The sequence below is a fragment of the Vigna unguiculata genome, chromosome 6 (assembly GCF_004118075.2).
Source record: "Vigna unguiculata cultivar IT97K-499-35 chromosome 6, ASM411807v1, whole genome shotgun sequence".
In the NCBI taxonomy this organism is placed as follows: Eukaryota; Viridiplantae; Streptophyta; class Magnoliopsida; order Fabales; family Fabaceae; genus Vigna; species Vigna unguiculata.
Genome location: NC_040284.1, coordinates 34379724 through 34396683, shown reverse-complemented (window position 1 = coordinate 34396683; position 16960 = coordinate 34379724). Strand labels below are relative to the sequence as shown.

General features: G+C 34.3%; 1 protein-coding gene across 1 annotated transcript; it reads left to right on the top strand.

Annotated features, from left to right (window-relative positions):
- Positions 1–1281: 1281 nt before the first annotated feature.
- On the top strand, positions 1282–16572 carry LOC114188904 (squamous cell carcinoma antigen recognized by T-cells 3). Its single transcript, XM_028077570.1, has 16 exons — positions 1282–1676; positions 1765–1904; positions 2008–2065; positions 2312–2527; positions 3284–3559; positions 3673–3807; positions 4028–4153; positions 5563–5607; positions 5751–5852; positions 6372–6514; positions 6608–6731; positions 10707–10781; positions 12899–13252; positions 13327–13419; positions 15050–15206; positions 16001–16572. The coding sequence occupies exons 1-16, from the start codon at positions 1428–1430 to the stop codon at positions 16249–16251; spliced, it is 2544 nt and encodes an 847-aa protein (XP_027933371.1). The 5' UTR covers positions 1282–1427; the 3' UTR covers positions 16252–16572.
- The last annotated feature ends 388 nt before the right edge of the window (positions 16573–16960 follow it).

Sequence of the window (16960 nt, the reverse complement as noted above, 5' to 3'; positions counted from 1 at the left end):
ATGAGAAGGAATTATAGTTTATCTTGTTTTGACACGTCTTATTATTGGCTCACCACCAAAAATGAGATGGAACCTTTCTTAAAAAAATATTGGATTAAATTTATTTTTTTCTTAAATTTTATAATTAATTTATTTTAAAATTTTAGATCAATTTAGTTTTTTTATCCCATCAACACTATATATATATATGGACAAAATTTTACGAATTTTATTTTTTAGTCATTTTTTTATCATTTTTTTATATCACCATTTTTTTTAATTTAAAATAACTATCTATAATAAAAAAGTTTTCCTACAAAATTATAAAAATAACTGAATTTATTTTTATCTATTAGTAAAGGAAATTCTTTATTTTGATTTACATATTTTTTTCTAATTTTATCCTTTAACTAATAACTTTTTTAAACATTTTGATTTAAATTAAAATAATTATCTTATTATTTTACTCTATTAAGTTTCTGTTTATTTAAATTTGACCATATTTTAAAACTAAATTAACTATTTACAATAAAAAAAAAGGACAAACATGTTTCCATTAGTTATATATAATATCAATTCTTTTATTTTCTCTTTTCGCTGTTAAAATGTTTACTATTATATTAACATTCTCTTATTTTAAACTATATATTTGATTTAATATATTATTTTTATCTTCTCTCCTTAATATATCTGTAAAGTCAACCTACATAATGTCACACATAATATTACAGGAGAAATTAATTATTATCTAAATGAGGGAGTTGAGAAAAATCCATCGAAGAATAAAAATAATAATACCATCCTCTGGAGTAAAGGCACTTATTTTATTAATGAAATAACATCTGCATTCTTTATTTTATTTAAATTTATTCTTATATTAAAATTATATAATAAATTTAATCATATATTCTATACTTATTTATTTTATTTTTATATTAAAATATTTATATTTGTAAGATAATTTATGGGATTAAACATTTATTTATTTTTAGTAAAAAGTGAAATTAATTTCTCATTTAAATTTTAAACTAATTTATTTTGTAATTTTTAAAAATATGTTTCATAATATTAAAGAAAAAAATCATATTTAATCATAATTTATACTGTAATAACAATATAATTTACTTTTTACATATTTTCAATATATAATTAATTATTTTATTTATTTATGAAAAATATTTTTTATATTTGAACAAAAACGACCCGTTCCCAATTCCTCTCTCTCTCACACACACCTTCTAGTCTCAGTCAGGTTCAGGGCTAAGGTTCGTTTGGTTCTCTTTCTTAAATATATATTATTGGCTCACAAAAATGCATTATTCTTTCTTTCTTTTTTTCTAAAGAAGCCCTTGACTCCTCAATCTCAAAGCGCCCTTCAGAGTGTTTAGCCGATAAAGACTGACATAAAGCATCCATCCCCTCTTCCTGTGTCATTTTTTGTGGTCGGGATGGACCAAAACGAATCCCTAACCCTGACCGCTGAAGCAGAGCTCATGCAAGACCAAGCTATAGCTGATTCCAACGAGAAGATGGAGGAAAACCAACCTCTGACCGCAGAAGACGAGCGCCACAAAGACAAATCCATGTCTGATTCCGACGATTCTGATTCAGAGGACGAAGCTCAGCAGAACCTCTTACTAGAATCTCTCCAGACCGAGCTTGCTGCTAACCCCTCTAATTATGATGCTCATTTACAAGTATTTTCTTTCTTCGTCAACTCAACTCTATTCTATTATTTCCTTTTTTCTTCTTAAGTTTATTTCAAACTATTTTTGTTTTGTTCAGTATATAACGCTTCTGAGGAGAACCGGTGATGTTGATAAACTGATAAGAGCCAGGGAAGCTATGAGTGAAATCTTTCCATTGAGCCCTGCAATGTGGCACCAATGGATCAAAGATGAGCTTTCTCTCAGCACTGCTTCTCGGTCCTTTTCTCTTCCTTCGACTCCATTTATATTGATTTTCTTTCCTCCCTCCTGTTAGGGTTTATTGACGTACTTTTTGTTACACTCCCCTTTTACCATGCAGGCCCGAGACTTTCTCTAGAATTCTGAAGCTTTACCAACGGGGGGTGTTTGATTATCTGGTTGGTTATTATATTTCAATATGCTGCCTGCTTTAGATAACTAATCTCTGCTTGAGCAATTCATTTGTTTGCCTTTTCCTAGTTAAGAGGAGTACTTCTTCAAAACTGTAGCTCCTTTCTAGGATACTTAAGGATATAGATATTGTCTGAGAATGGAAAGACACTTGTTTTCTTTCAACATTTATAATTAAATTATATTACTTTAAAGGTTTTTCTCAACTGTTGCTTTATGCTCTGATGTTTCAGTCTATCTCTCTTTGGTGTGACTACATTAATTTTGTCCAAGAGTTTGATCCAATGGTACGCCAATGTACACCAGCTGGTATTTCCAAGACGAGGGATATGTTTGAGAGTGCCCTTACTGCAGCTGGTTTGCATGTTGCTGAAGGCAGTAAAATATGGGAAGCCTACAGGCAATATGAGCAGGCTATACTTTTAACCACCGATGATACTGATGCACAGGTCTGAACATTTTCAATTTTACCATAGTTCTATGTTGATGGTACTAGACAACATGCTAGTTTTAGTTTAGCTACATGTGAATGTTTTATGTTAATGCATGTTTTATTTTGTGCCCCAAGTATTGCATTAGTCAAGTACTTTTGTACACAATTATTTGTCAGAAGAAAGTTTTAAATTTTTTTCATTGTTTAGAAACCAGAGGTTTTACTTTGATGATAATATTTAGGGCATAGCAACATAGGTGCAGATAAAATTAGTTTTGTTCTGGAGTTAGAGCCTCGAATGCACAAATATGGACTGAGGTAATTATGAAAATTCAATTGATAGCATATTTTAATTTTGGTTTGTTGAAGTGATTTAAAGGACAAAGGAGATTCTGCTGTCAAAGAAAAATTTGATTTGAGATTAACTTTTGCTATTTACCACAAATTTTTTGTTCGGCTTTTTAACTTGGCAGATACAGTTGAGTACAGAATAGTAAAGATTGAAGTGTGGGGAAAGAGTGGTATTGCTGAGGTGGTGCCTTGAATGCACAAAATGGCCTTGGCTAAATGTGAAGATTCAATTGAGAGAGTAATTTAATTTGTCTCTTGAAGTCCTAGAAAGAGTTATAGAACAAAGAAAATCCAACAGCAGCCAAAGAAAAACCTGATTTGGAGATTAAATTTTAACATTTAAAAAAGAATTTGGCTTTTGGTGGCAGGCATCGTAGGTTGTTGTTTTAGTGGTACATTAAGTTTTCTTCTGCTTTTACAGGCCAAAGAAAAGCAAGTTCAACGCATTCGTAGTTTATTTCACCGCCAGTTGTCTGTTCCCCTTGCTGACATGAGTTCAACACTTGCTGCCTATAAGGCTTGGGAGGCCGAACAGAGAAATATTGAAGATGTTGAAACCATTGACTTGGTTGATATTTATCCTCATGTTGCGTCTTCATACCAGAAGGCCTTGGAGATGTACAATGTTCGTTTTCATCATGAAGAACAAATTTTGAGCCTAAATGTTTCTGATTCAGAAAAACTACAACACTACATGGTATGTTTCCAAGTCAAAACATGACTATTTACTTGTTAGAGGTAGAATCCTAGAATTGTATTCATTGTTCTTTAGCATGTGTAACCTATTTTAATAAGAGATTTGTATTGCAGAACTATTTGAAATTTGAGCAATCTTATGGAATGCCAGCCAGAATTCAAGTTCTATATGAACGAGCTATTACTGACTTTCCCATATCACCTGATCTTTGGCTTGATTATACTCGCTATTTGGACAACACTTTGAAGGTTTTAAAATTTCCCTTCTTCATACTATCTTTGTCACATTTTATGGTAAATAATACCCCTGAATGTCTTCAAACAAAGCAAATTGCATCATGTGATCTATGAGACAACCCCACGTAGTGGAATATGGATTTTGTTGGTCTATTATCTTTTTCACTTCACATAATCCATTTCCCATGTCCGTTTTCTAATTTGGAGTTTCTCCCGCTTGCTTCTTTTCTAGGTTGGTAATATTGTCAGCAATGTTTATTGTAGGGCAACTAAGAACTGCCCTTGGGTTGGAGAACTTTGGATTCGATATATGCTTTCCTTGGAGCGTGGTCATACTTCTGAGAAAGACTTGTCTGAAGTATGCTCTTGATGTAAATTAAATATTTGAAATCGAATTCATATTTCATATTTCTTTGAACCTCAATAGGTTGAATGGATTATTAATGAGTAAATAATATTGTTTCTGGTTTATTAAGGACTAAGGCAAGTTCTTGGTAAAAAATATGCTCTTGTCTTTCTAATACTTCCTCATTGATTTGAATGTTATTCTATTTCAATATTCTAATGATTACAAAACTGACATATATGACCTTTGGTTTTTGTTCTGATATATATGTGTATAGATTCTTTCAGTGTATAGTTATATCTCAAAAAGTTAATTTTTTATCAAGAAAAGGCAGAGCAGTGTGTGATATAATCCATCTGGGCATCTTATGTTGTCTAATTACAAGGCTGTGGAGTTAACTTGTCCATAATCTGCTTCTTTAGATTTCTCCTTGAATGTTAAACTGTTTACTTTAAACTTTTTTCAATGGTGGAGGTTGATGTTCCTTCATTTTTATACATAATATTGATTGTGAGCCTTCATTAGTATAGCTATTGCCATATGGTCAATCTGGGAAATGGCCCAAGATTGAATTGGTGGATGGCACTGAGACTGCTTTCATATTAATTCTTTCAAGTAAATTTTTTGTTGTTCTTGAATTGCTCAACAGTTCCCTTTCTTTGAAATAGCTTGTTTGGAGTTCTGGGTGAACATTGAGTTCGCTCCTACAGTCTTCAATTGTTTAAGCATGTCCATGTTAGATATGGTACTGGTAGAGATGCTGAAAAAAGGATATAACAGTGTTGCAACTTATAGTTCTTTGGTGTTGGTTGGTCACGAATGCCAGAGCCTGGTGGTTGTTGGTTTGGTTATCTAGTTCACTTGAGATCAAGGAACTTACCTATATTCTGTGGTGTTCTGCTCATTATCATTTTGAAGAGGGTGTTATTGTTGGATTGATTGGCAAAGATTGCCATGCTTTGTAGAGCTTTTTGTTACGGTGGAGGACAATTGGCAGAAGAATGCGGTTAGGCATAGCAAATGTGTAGTTCAATTTCCCTTACGGTTTAGGGACAATTAATAATAATATAAGTGTAGTGGGAAGTGTGTGATATTGTGGTTAACTCCTTTTTCTACTGTGAACTCCTGATTCTCGCCGTTGCTTTGTTTGTATATCTTCCATATTATAATAATAATTCCTGTGCTCAGTATTGTATTTTCTGAATTTGGTACGATTTCTCACACCAGACTTATAAAAGTCATTACTCTTTTCTTGTTTTAATTTTTTTCCTTTTATTCCTGATCTTGTTTTTTGTTTGCTTAGAATATCTTCTCCTTTTGAATATGTACTCTCTCAGTAAATTCTTTGATTATAGAAAAAGTATGGTAGAGTTTTTTTATATTTGCTTGAGTTATTTAGGAAATTTTGCCAATGTTTTCAGATCTTTGAGAAGTCCGTGCAATGTACCTTTTCAACTATTGATGAGGTATTTCCAATACTCGATTTAGATTTGTTGCATCTTTTTCCAGAGTGCTTGTAATGTTATCGTTTTCTAATTCCATCTCCCACTTCCCTTAACTTTAAACATATTGCATATTTACAAACTTCTTTTTTATAATTTTTTTTCAGTATCTTGACTTGTTTCTTACTCGGGTAGATGGCTTAAGGCGAAGAATGACATCCAGCAGTGAAGAGGATTTGGAATATAAAATAATTAGGGAGACCTTTCAGGTTGGTTACATTTATTTCCAGTAAATCTATGTTGGAGTTGCATTTGATAGACAGGGAAACTATGATTGCCATGTTTGGTTTACTTTTTAAAATAAAACATTTCCAGGAAACAAATTATTTTTTGACAAGTCTCTCACGAAAATATTCCCATGAGGGATTGTGGGAATCTAATTTTCCTACTTGAAATTGAAAATTTTAATGACAACGCAATCTTGGTTTTATTAAAGCATGTAATATAACAATAAATTAAAAGTTTTTATAAAAGTAATATATTACCTTTCTTTCCTTTCCAGAAAACTTATATTAATATTTCCAGGATTATTTTTGACTAACCAAACAAGATTTAGTCATAATTCCAGGATTCATGATTCCCATATATGAAAAAATTTATCTTCTATCAAATGCCCCTTTGTCTTTTCTCCAGCATAAAATTAAGTGTGTAATGTGTTGCTACACCAGTTTGCACCAACTAATCAACTCGCCACTTTTGTGTTATATCCTAACTCTTTACTATTTTAGCGAGCATCAGATTGTCTGTCACCACACTTGAAGAACACAGAAGGTTTACTACATTTATACATGTATTGGGCTCGTTTAGAAACAAAACTTGGGAAAGATGTAACCGCAGCTCGGGGAGTGTGGGAGAATTGTCTTAAGATATGGTTTGATGACTTTTATTTGATTGATTTTAAATCAAATACTTTGTTTTGGTCTTTTTCATTAAATTAATTATAAACTACTTTTGTCTTTTGTAGTGGTTCAATGTTAGAGTCATGGACTGGTTATATAGCAATGGAAGTGGAACTGGGTCACATAAATGAAGCAAGGTCCATATACAAGAGATGCTACAGTAAAAGACTTTCTGGGACTGGTTCAGAGGTACAATAAGCTTTATGTTATTTCATGAAAATATTGAAACTATTTTAGTTGTAGTTAAAGTTGATTTGGTAGTTGCCTTGCTTAAAAAGTTTGGTTGGGTGGAAGTGTTGGGTTTTTAATAAACTTAAATGTATTAGTCATTATGGGTAACTAGTCGTTGTAAGAAATTAGTCGTTGTGGGTAGTTAATGCACTAGCCGTTGGAGTATAGGTAGTTAATAAGTTAGCCGTTTATAGCCGTTGAGAGTACAACGGTCAGGAAATGTGGGTCTATAAATTGTATTATGTATTGTATGAATGAACAACACAAAAGGTGAATAAAGTTTTTTCACAAGATTATAGTGTTTGTTGTCTACAAAGTAGTATCAGAGCCAGTTAGCTTGAGTGTTTGAGAAGAAAAATAGAGAGCTAGAGAGCTTGAGTGTTTGAAAAAAGAGAGGTAAGTGTTTGAGAAAAAAAAAAAAAGAGTGCGATGTGCCAGTCTTACAAACAGTGTTTCCCTGCCCAAGTTGACAAAGGCTGTCAACTATGACAATTGGAGTCTAAAAATGAAGGCTCTTCTTGGCTCACAAAAATTGGTAGGTGGTTGAAGATGGTTTCGATGAACCAGCCAACACTACAGGTTGGTCAAATGCCCAGTTGAAAGTGCTGAAAGAAGCACGTGTGAAGGACAAGGCAGCTTTGTACATTCTGTACCAAGTTGTGGACGAGTTCGGCTTTGAAAAGATTGCAAGTGCTAAATCTTCAAAAGAAGCGTGGGACATATTGGAGAAGGCGTATAAGGGAGATGACCGAGTGAAGCAGGTGCAGCTTTAAACACTTAGGGGTGAGTTAGAGAGCATGGGGATGAAAGAGACCAAAGGAGTAGCGAGTACATTACTCGAGTTGAAACTGTAGCGAACCAACTTGCTAGAAACGGAGAGACGTTACCTGCTAGTCGAGTTGTGGAGAAGATCTTGAGGTCATTGACAAACAACTTCGAGAATGTGATGTGCGCGATTGAGGAGTCCAAGGACCTATCAAAGCTCACGGTTGAAGAGCTTGTAGGATCTCTTGAAGCACACGAACAACGAAAGAAGAAGTGGGAGCCACTTGTCAATTACTCCAAACGAAGATGTCAATTAAAGATGAGAAAGCTCAGAACACTCAAGGTAGAGGACGATACCGAGGAGGTATAAGAAGCGGTCCTGGTGGTAGAAGCCGAGGACAAGAAGAGAAAGAACAATTCGTTCAACAAAATTGGCACGAAAGAGAACGAGGTCCATGGAGAGGAGGTCAATCAAGCAACTCAAATGTTGAGTGCTTCAAGTGTGGCAAGTATGGTCATTATGCACATGAGTGCTACTCGGGCAAGTGTTTCAGTTGTGGTAAGTCCGGACATTTTGCCAAAGATTGTAGATCTGAAAGTAGAAAGGAAGAGACGATCAACCTTACAAAAGGTGTTGAAGAAGAAGCGACATTGTTGAAGATGGCGTGTAGCTCGGGAGCCGAGCATAAGCAAGTGGTGAACTTGGCAAGAAGACCGAGTAGCATGGAGAATTCAGCAAGAAGGCTCAGTATAGTTGATAAATCGACAAGACAGTCAAGTAGTGTGGATAGCTCGGTATGACTACTGAGTAGGTTGCATAGGATGGTGAGACATGCAGATAGCCCACACAGTGTGGTGGAGCATGTAGATACCTTGGACACCATGGTGGAGCATGAGGCCAACTCAGTTAACTTGGTGGAACGCCTACATAGCTCGGATAAGTTGGTGGAGCAAGTGGATTACTCAGATAGCTTGATGGAGCATGTGAAAAGCTTGAGTAGCTCAAAATTTGAAGAAGAGCTTCTAATCCAAAGGTTAGAGATTGCAAAAAGAGAGAGTATTGAAAAGGAGGTTAGAACAATTTAATTCTACAAGCAAGCTTAGAGAAAAGGAAACATGCTTTGCAAAAGCGGTGCTTGGAATTTGAAGATGTTTCAAGTTTGCAAGAACAGTTACAAGTTAAGAAGGACCTGAGAGCTGCATTGGAGGTGCAAGATGAGAAGTGGCGACTTGAAATGAATGAGGAGATTGAGCACAACAATACGTGGGTGTGGTCTGATCTTTCAAAAGGAAGTCAGCCTATTGACAAGAACTCAGTTAACGACAAGTCGGTCAAAGAGAAGAACAAGTTTGCTAATAAGAATGCAAAAACTGAGAGAGCAGAGAACAAGTTAGCCACAGGGAAAGCGAAGTATAGGTCGACGACCATAGATAAAGTGAAAGGGAAGTCAGTCATGAAGAAAGCGAAGAACTTAACTATTTATGAAAGGGACAAACACAATGTGAGACGAGTTATAGTACGTTGGATTTCATGATGAATAATAAAAGAACAAAGATGGAGAATAAAAGAAGCATTTAAGTTTACTGGGGAGTTTTGTTGGGTTTTTAATAAACTTAAATGTATTAAGTGGAGCAAAATCGAAGAGGGAGAAGAAGATCGTAAACTTGTACAATCTTACACTTTTGATCATGATTTTTAGTACCATGGAAGGCTGTCATGCAGTTCCATGCAATACACTCGGCTAACAAAATATATATTTGAACTCTTATCAGAACTATCTAGTATCATTAATCTCTTAATAACAGAAACTTTCTCTAAGCTTGAAGGAGGGAGAATAAATAAAGGGAAAAGAACATAAACCGAGTGAAAATAAGAGTGGTATGGTTTGATTGAAACAGTGGAAATAGAGGGAAATTAAAAGATAAAATTATTGTTTTGCCCTTATATTGTTATTGTTATTTAAACAGTAAACATCCCCTTTGACATGCACCTTGCTACCACCATTACATCCAAGTACCTCATGGGTGTCCTGGTCCAAGTACCTTTGACATTCATACCCTGCCTGAATCTGGTAGCACATCGCAAACTGCAGCAATGATTCATGAGACATGAATGGATTTTATCCGCCTTGTGGTGGTAGCTTCAAGCACTGTTATAGTGCATCAAGGGTGACATTGCTCTCTGTGGTAGTGGTCGAAGTTGTAGTCGTTGATTCCTGCAACCATGATTCCGAACAATCCCCGTCTATCTTCCTTCGCCTTCACTCACTAAGGGGTTTTTGTTTCACATGATTTTCATTCCCATGACTGCCACGGTGATCATAGATATTCCCATGCATATTAGGAGGTTTTGGAAATATATTATTGGGTGTGTTTATTCCCAGAAAAGTTACGCTTTGTTTTAAGTGGTTTCTATTCCAAGAGGGGTGGGTATCTCATTCCCGTGAGAATAAAAGTTATTGTCTACTTTAACTTTCTATTTCCACTACATTCTTCTCTACCCTTTATTACTTTTATTTTTTAATTAGATAATTTTTTTCTGTAAAATTACTAAATACTAACCAAAAATTTCTTGGGTATAATATTCTGGGGAATATGAATCTTGGGAATGCAAAATTATGTTAAATTAATGCTCCCTAGCATATATTTCCTTTTTATTTTATTGACTGTTTGATGCTATTTTCTTTATTACCTTAGTTATCAATAGTGTTTGTCACAGCCACTATCGCATCATTGCATCACATGAGAGGCACAATGGAATATCTATTGCCCCTTCTTAGCCTACATTTAATCTATTTTGACAATCTTTCTAGGGAATATGTACATAATATTTCCCCCATGAACAAGGAGGTTGTTTTTGCAACTGGAACCCATGATCACATTGTCACAAGCAGCAGCCATATTGTACCAAGGCTGATGCTCAAATAATGGTAGATAGTTTGAGGGAAAATGCAGCAGTATAGTCAATTAAAATAGGAATAAAACTATTGATTAAATGATCATATCGTTGTGCTCAAGCTTCCAAGGTAGTCATAGTACTTCCATTTTATATTTTTTCATTGAGACGACTATTAATGTGTTAGCAACATGTGTGGGTGATTTTACTTGTCACGCAATACTTTTTGAATTAGATTATACTTTCTGTTTCTAAATAACAGAATAATTCAGGACATATGCCATTCGTGGTTACGCTTTGAGAGGGAATTTGGCACGTTGGAAGATTTTGATCTTGCATTTCTCAAGGTACGCATTTCTTTTTAAATTCATTTTCATTATTTCTGAACTCTCCATTATATTTATTCTTGTAAAATATCTTTTGGATATAAGAGTAACCTCTACCAAATAGCCCAAGCTTTTAGAAGATATTGTGCGCAACTACTGTATTGCATGTATCGAGGTGTAGGGCCTGACCTGTCTTGTTTACTAAGGTCAGGCTAAATCTTTCTGAAAAACCTATTGATAAAAGCCAAGCTTAGGCCATAAAAAATGTCTACTAGGCCTGTCCATTTATTTTGTGGACTTTTGTCCCTTATGGATGTGTTCTCTAGTTATTCTGTGGATGAGTATTGACTTATTAAAAATAGTTTGGTTACCTCATTTGATGGGCAATGTCTGTTTATATTTCTATTTCTAATTAATAGTGGTTCTGAGTCTTCAGATATTATTTTGTGGCAATGATCTCTTAATAAATTTTAATTATTTAGTTTGTGCAGAGGACCACTTCCCACTTATTGTTCATTTTTTATGTTAATATTAGTCTTTACAAAAATTGAAATAATTTAGGTGATAAAGAATGTCTGCATGCCTTTTATAGAGTTGGCCAGGACAAACTTTAAGCAGGTTAGATCAAGACTTAAAAAAATAGCCTGTAATAAGTGAATAGGTAAGGGGCGCAGGCTAAGTAATTATGGTGTTGGCCAAGATGAGGCCCATCAAATCCTGGCCTGACCTGGCTTGTTTCCACCCCTAATTGCATGTCAGGTGAGAACTGCCACGCCGAACCCTCTGCAACCTCCATTGTGTCACCATTAACTTTTCATTTCCTATCATAGAAGTTTCAGTTTGAGAGGCTGCGCTAGCTAATATGGGTCATTAGGGTTCTATGTTGATGCTTCTGTTCTGTTTCCTTATTTGTTACGTCTAAGGCCTCAATTTGAGTAAAATATTTTTATCATATTACATGGGTCACATTTTACTTCTAACTAACTGTGAACAATTGTTTACTGGATAATCTATAACAATATATAGTGGCGACTCTCACCATTAAGTGTACATGATTTTTTCTAAATTACCACATATAAGACACATAATCGCTATTTTTTCCTGCAGCCGCTCCATTCAACTTTTATTTTCAACATCTCTTAGATTGAATAAACAGGGAAGACAATGTAGTATATATTTTAAAGAATTCGTTTGTTTATAACTTATTAATTGCAATATTTGATAATGGCTTATATTATTTTTTAAAATTTTAAAAAATGCAAACACAAGCAATCATATAATTAGTAGTAACAATTGCTCATAATAATAACTAATAACATTAAAAAAATATATAAAAATTATTTAAATCATTACATAAGCAAAAACTAAATTAAACATAAGGTATAATATGTTCCCATTTGTTAAATGTTTCTTTGTGTTCTCTATACATATGTTTGTAATCTTTTGTCTTACACACACATGTGTGCCTGCATGTATGTATGCTATGTTTTTTTATTGAACATGAATCTTATTAATTATACAATTTGACTCATGATTCAGAAAATTGGCTTTGTGATTCATGAATTGTATCCCTATTCAACTACCTTGAATGTGTGTTATACCCACACGCATGATGTTTATTTATAATCAAGATAGGAAACAATTAAGGATACGAAGAATAAATCAATACCTGACTTTTAGCAATTGAAACTTTACGTATTTCCATAGATTTAACACCCAACCTTAGCGTCTAGCTTTTGGGTATGGTTGTCTGAAGGTTTGTATCAGTTATCTGGAATACAAGGAATGCCCTATCAAGGAATGCCCTGTATGAAGCATTCGGCTGACTTAATCCCTGTCAATTAGATTTCCTTGTTGCCCACCTTTAAAAGGGACAACTAGGTACATACCCTCTCAGCTAAAGGAGTATCCGAAAGGTAGATGAAGATAGCTTTGCTCCATTTAGGGAAGAGAGTACTGTAGGATTTGAACTTGTGATCTCCCGGTCACAAGGCAACAAATTTACCATTGTGCCCTTTTCTTGGCTGCGTTGGTTTTATTAAGATCGAAATGTTCATATTACAGATTCTAGTATCAGCATGTGTCATTTAAACGTTAATGACATGATCAACCTTACTCCATAAACTGCCTTTTCTTAGGTAACCCCTCGGCTGGAAGAGCTACAGTTATTTAGGATACATCAGGAATCCAAGTCTGCAGAGGAAAGTGAAAAGAATCTTAAGAGAAATGCTCGTGAAAAGAGAAAGCTGGGGTCAGATATAACTGAAGAACCGACTCCATCAAAGCGACTTAGAGATATTGGAAATACAAAGAAAGCACCCGAGGAGAACAAATACCACCAGCAGAACACTTCTCAGGTGTCAAAACTGGAAGGGGTCAATTGGAGGAATAATAAAACTGACGATAACCCAAGTGGGCAACAGTTCAATCACGAAAAGAACAGGGCATACTCTGACAAGTGCACCGCGTTTATATCAAATCTTCATCCTACGGTATACAGTATTCTTAGTCTCTTTATCTTTATTGCTGTGCATATTACTGTGACTGATATGTTGTGTTATTGCAGGCAAATTATGAGCATATTCGTAATTTGTTCAGTGATGTTGGTGGAATTGTTGCCATCCGCATCCTACATGACAAATTTACAGGAAAGTCAAGGGTATCAAATTACTTCTTCTTTATCTTTTTTCTTTATTTCACTTACTCTTATTAGATTTTAATTGGCTGTCTTAGCACCCAACATGCATGTATTGTATTGTATAATTTCCTTTTTATTTGTGTGATTGATTTATAGTAGGATATTAACGTGTCTGCTTGGGAACTTAGTTAGCATGACTCTATAAATAGATGAGTCAGCACTCTTTAAAATTACCTTTTTTCTTTTCAGAGAATAAGACAGATCAAGAGTTTTCTCTCAAAAGTCTCAAATCTGTTATGGTATCAGAGCTATGATTGTTGCATAGCATCAATTGTTCCGTGAAAGAAGTTAAGTAGGTTAAGTCACCATGATACTTGGACTGCTATGCTTTTAAATATAAAGAGGTGAGCCTTGATTATTAGGTGAAAATTTTGGCCTGGAAATAAGCATTTGATCAAACAAGGATTCAATCCTCTTTCTTGGGCATTGGATACTGTCTCTTCTAAGGTTTGATTCTCCCAATTTTTTTATGTTTAGCTTCTCTTCTAAGGAGGGAGAGCGAGGAAGAAAGAGAGTGGAAGAGTATGGAAGATATTGGTTTGGAGGAATGGAAAGGAGAAGACAGTCTCTTTATTCCTCGAGGATAGGGCCCATTATATTTTCACACGAAAAGGAGAAAGCCCTGTTAATTTTGCTGGATATGCAACATATTTGATTATGGTGCAAAGAGATATTCTGTTTGAAAATAGAGCCCCATAACCGATTATGGCATCCTTTTATTTACAGTTTTATTTTATTTCTTTACTTTTTTTCAATAGTAAAATCTCCGTTTTCATTTTCTTTCTGACAAACTACCTCTATTTCTATCAATTGCTCACCACTTTCACTCCCTCGACTCTTACTTCCCTGCCAAACACATTAGAAATTAAACTGCCTGGTGACCATAAAACTTGCAGTGGATTCAATATAGCGAAGTTTCCCTAGTTGGGTTCATGGGCTGGAATGTTGCTTTTTTTTTTCTGTATTTTAGGTACTTTGCCTTACATTTTTATTATCATTTATTTGGAATAAAATACATGGTTCAGGGGGAGCAGAAAAACAGTAGAAAGTTCTCATTCCATGGGTATTGTGAGTACCAAACTTACGGAGTTGACACCATACCTGATTAAGTTACTTGAGAAAGATCCGGAGGAATTAGAATGAATTTGAGAGTGCATGTTTCTCTCTCTTAGGATGTCATATTTACAATAACTTTGGATGCATAAGATACAATGTATGAGAGGAAAAGGAAGAGAATTTGAAAAGATGCATCTAGGAATTAGGTCCAGCATAAAGCACACAACATCTTATACTATAAATCCTATTAAAGACTATTTATTCCGACAAAGTTCATTTTTAGCACTTACATGATCCTTGTCCTCGTTTAGTTCATTTTTTTCATGTGGAACTTTTTTCATTTATTGGAATTCCTGACTAGTAGTAATACATACATTAATTTCTGGTTTGGCTGAAACAGTTATCTTGTACTCTTTTTTCTTACCAACTTACCAAACTGGTGAGAAGGTCTTGTTGCATCACCGCAAATGAGTGCTATATGCCTATTTATTGACTGTACCACTAGTTACAAATTTTTATCTTCATATTGATGAAGGGATTAGCATATGTGGACTTCTTGGATGATGAACACCTTGCTGCTGCATTAGCTAAGAACAAGCAAAAGTTAATTGGAAAGAAGTTAAGTATTGCTCGGTCTGACCCAAAGCGAGGTGGACGGGAATCTTCTAATCCCAAAACATTGACAGAACATGGTATGTATAGTGAATTTTGAATATTTTTACTGACGCAAGTACATGCATGAATATACTTGCTCATGCAATACTCCCTGGCTTGGATATCGATGTATACTTTATAAATAGAAAGTTGCTGTTTATTTAATATATAATAATTCTATGTGGAGCACGTTATAGGGTTCCAACATTGATACCTACCTAAGACATGTCAGACACTTCTCATAATATCTTTTACCTTCTTCCCTTGAAACCAATATCAAAGAAAAAGGTAGTTGGTTTAAGAAGGTAAATATACCTTTCTTAAGGATATAACTTCATTTTCTTATTTATGGATTTTTTTTTTTTGTAAAGAAACCAAGTTATTACAGTAATAGTTTTTCATATTTTCTTGTGAGTCTTATCATCACAAAAAGGTGAATTTACAAGAAAATTTAAATATTTATTAATTTAGATATTTTGTTATGTTATGTTACTCGTGTTCTTTTTTAATAAGACTATATGTGTGTGTTGTCCTCGTGCTGTATATTCCGGACATTAATCGTGTTAGTGTCTTTCTCATTTTTGGTGTTCTTGTTTTTGTTGCATATTCCAATTAACCAAGTTAGGGTATAACTTGAATTCAAAGATGACTATCGGAAATCTGTTGAAGTTGATAGACATTTTGTCTTGTAATTTAGTTTTGTTTAGGGAAGTTTCACGTGCTTCCTTTCCTTTTCTTTTCTGGCTGATATTCTTACCGTTGGCTTTTTTTAATGTCAATATCATTTAATATTGTTTCTCACTTTCTCTATCAATTGAACTTGAATTTTCAGCACACGCCTCTAATCATTCTGGTAAAAAAGGTTCCGAAGAAATTGATGATGCTTACAAGGGAGATGTAAAGGATGCAAAGTTCTCTTCTAGAAAACCAGAAAATGATAACATCCAGCTTAGAGGGAAGAATATTTTTGCTGTGCCTAGAAATGTCAGACCACTTGGTTTTACTGCAAATAAACCAAAAGCGGAAGAGGGGGATGAAAAGCCAAAATCAAATGAAGAATTTAGAAAGATGTTCATTCGGTAAGGATTTTGTGCGTCTAATCTGTTACTCCGAAGATGGCGGTTATCTTTAAAATATTTGGCTCCGGAGTATGGCTGTGTTGTGATTTGCATGATTAATTACATCAGTCTACCTAGATTAACCTTCAGGCAGTCTTCTACTTTTTACAATTGACACAATCTGTTTTGGTTGCGATTCTGTATAGTGTTACGTAGATAAACTTTCGCAGTACTTGACCCGTCGTTAGATGTTAGATATTTGGCAGCTGCTTTTGTACCCTCAAGATTTTTTCTTGCAATCCATTTATTTCAAGATAACGACTTCATTCTTTCTGGATTATAATAATCATAATTTTTCAAGTTTTTTTAAGATGGAATTATAGGAAACAATGCATAGTAGAAAATTATTTAATCTATCCTAATTACAAATTGTGTAAATGGATGCATTTAAGAATATAGAATTCGTAGTAGTGGATAGTAAAATCTGGGACGAATATTCCCATTTCAAGTGTTTCAGATTCTGCCTCTAGAATTGGAATTTGTACAAGTGATTATAAAATTCATAATCTATTTTTGTGGACTCATAACACTAACATTTTGGGTTATGTAATTTAAATATAGAATATAATTTTTGAATTGTCAAAAGTATGTATTTAGCTTCCAATCTTCTTCTGGTCCCTTCGTCACTAGGATCTTTTATTTCCAACGAACAGAATTGTAGCGAAGGACTGAAA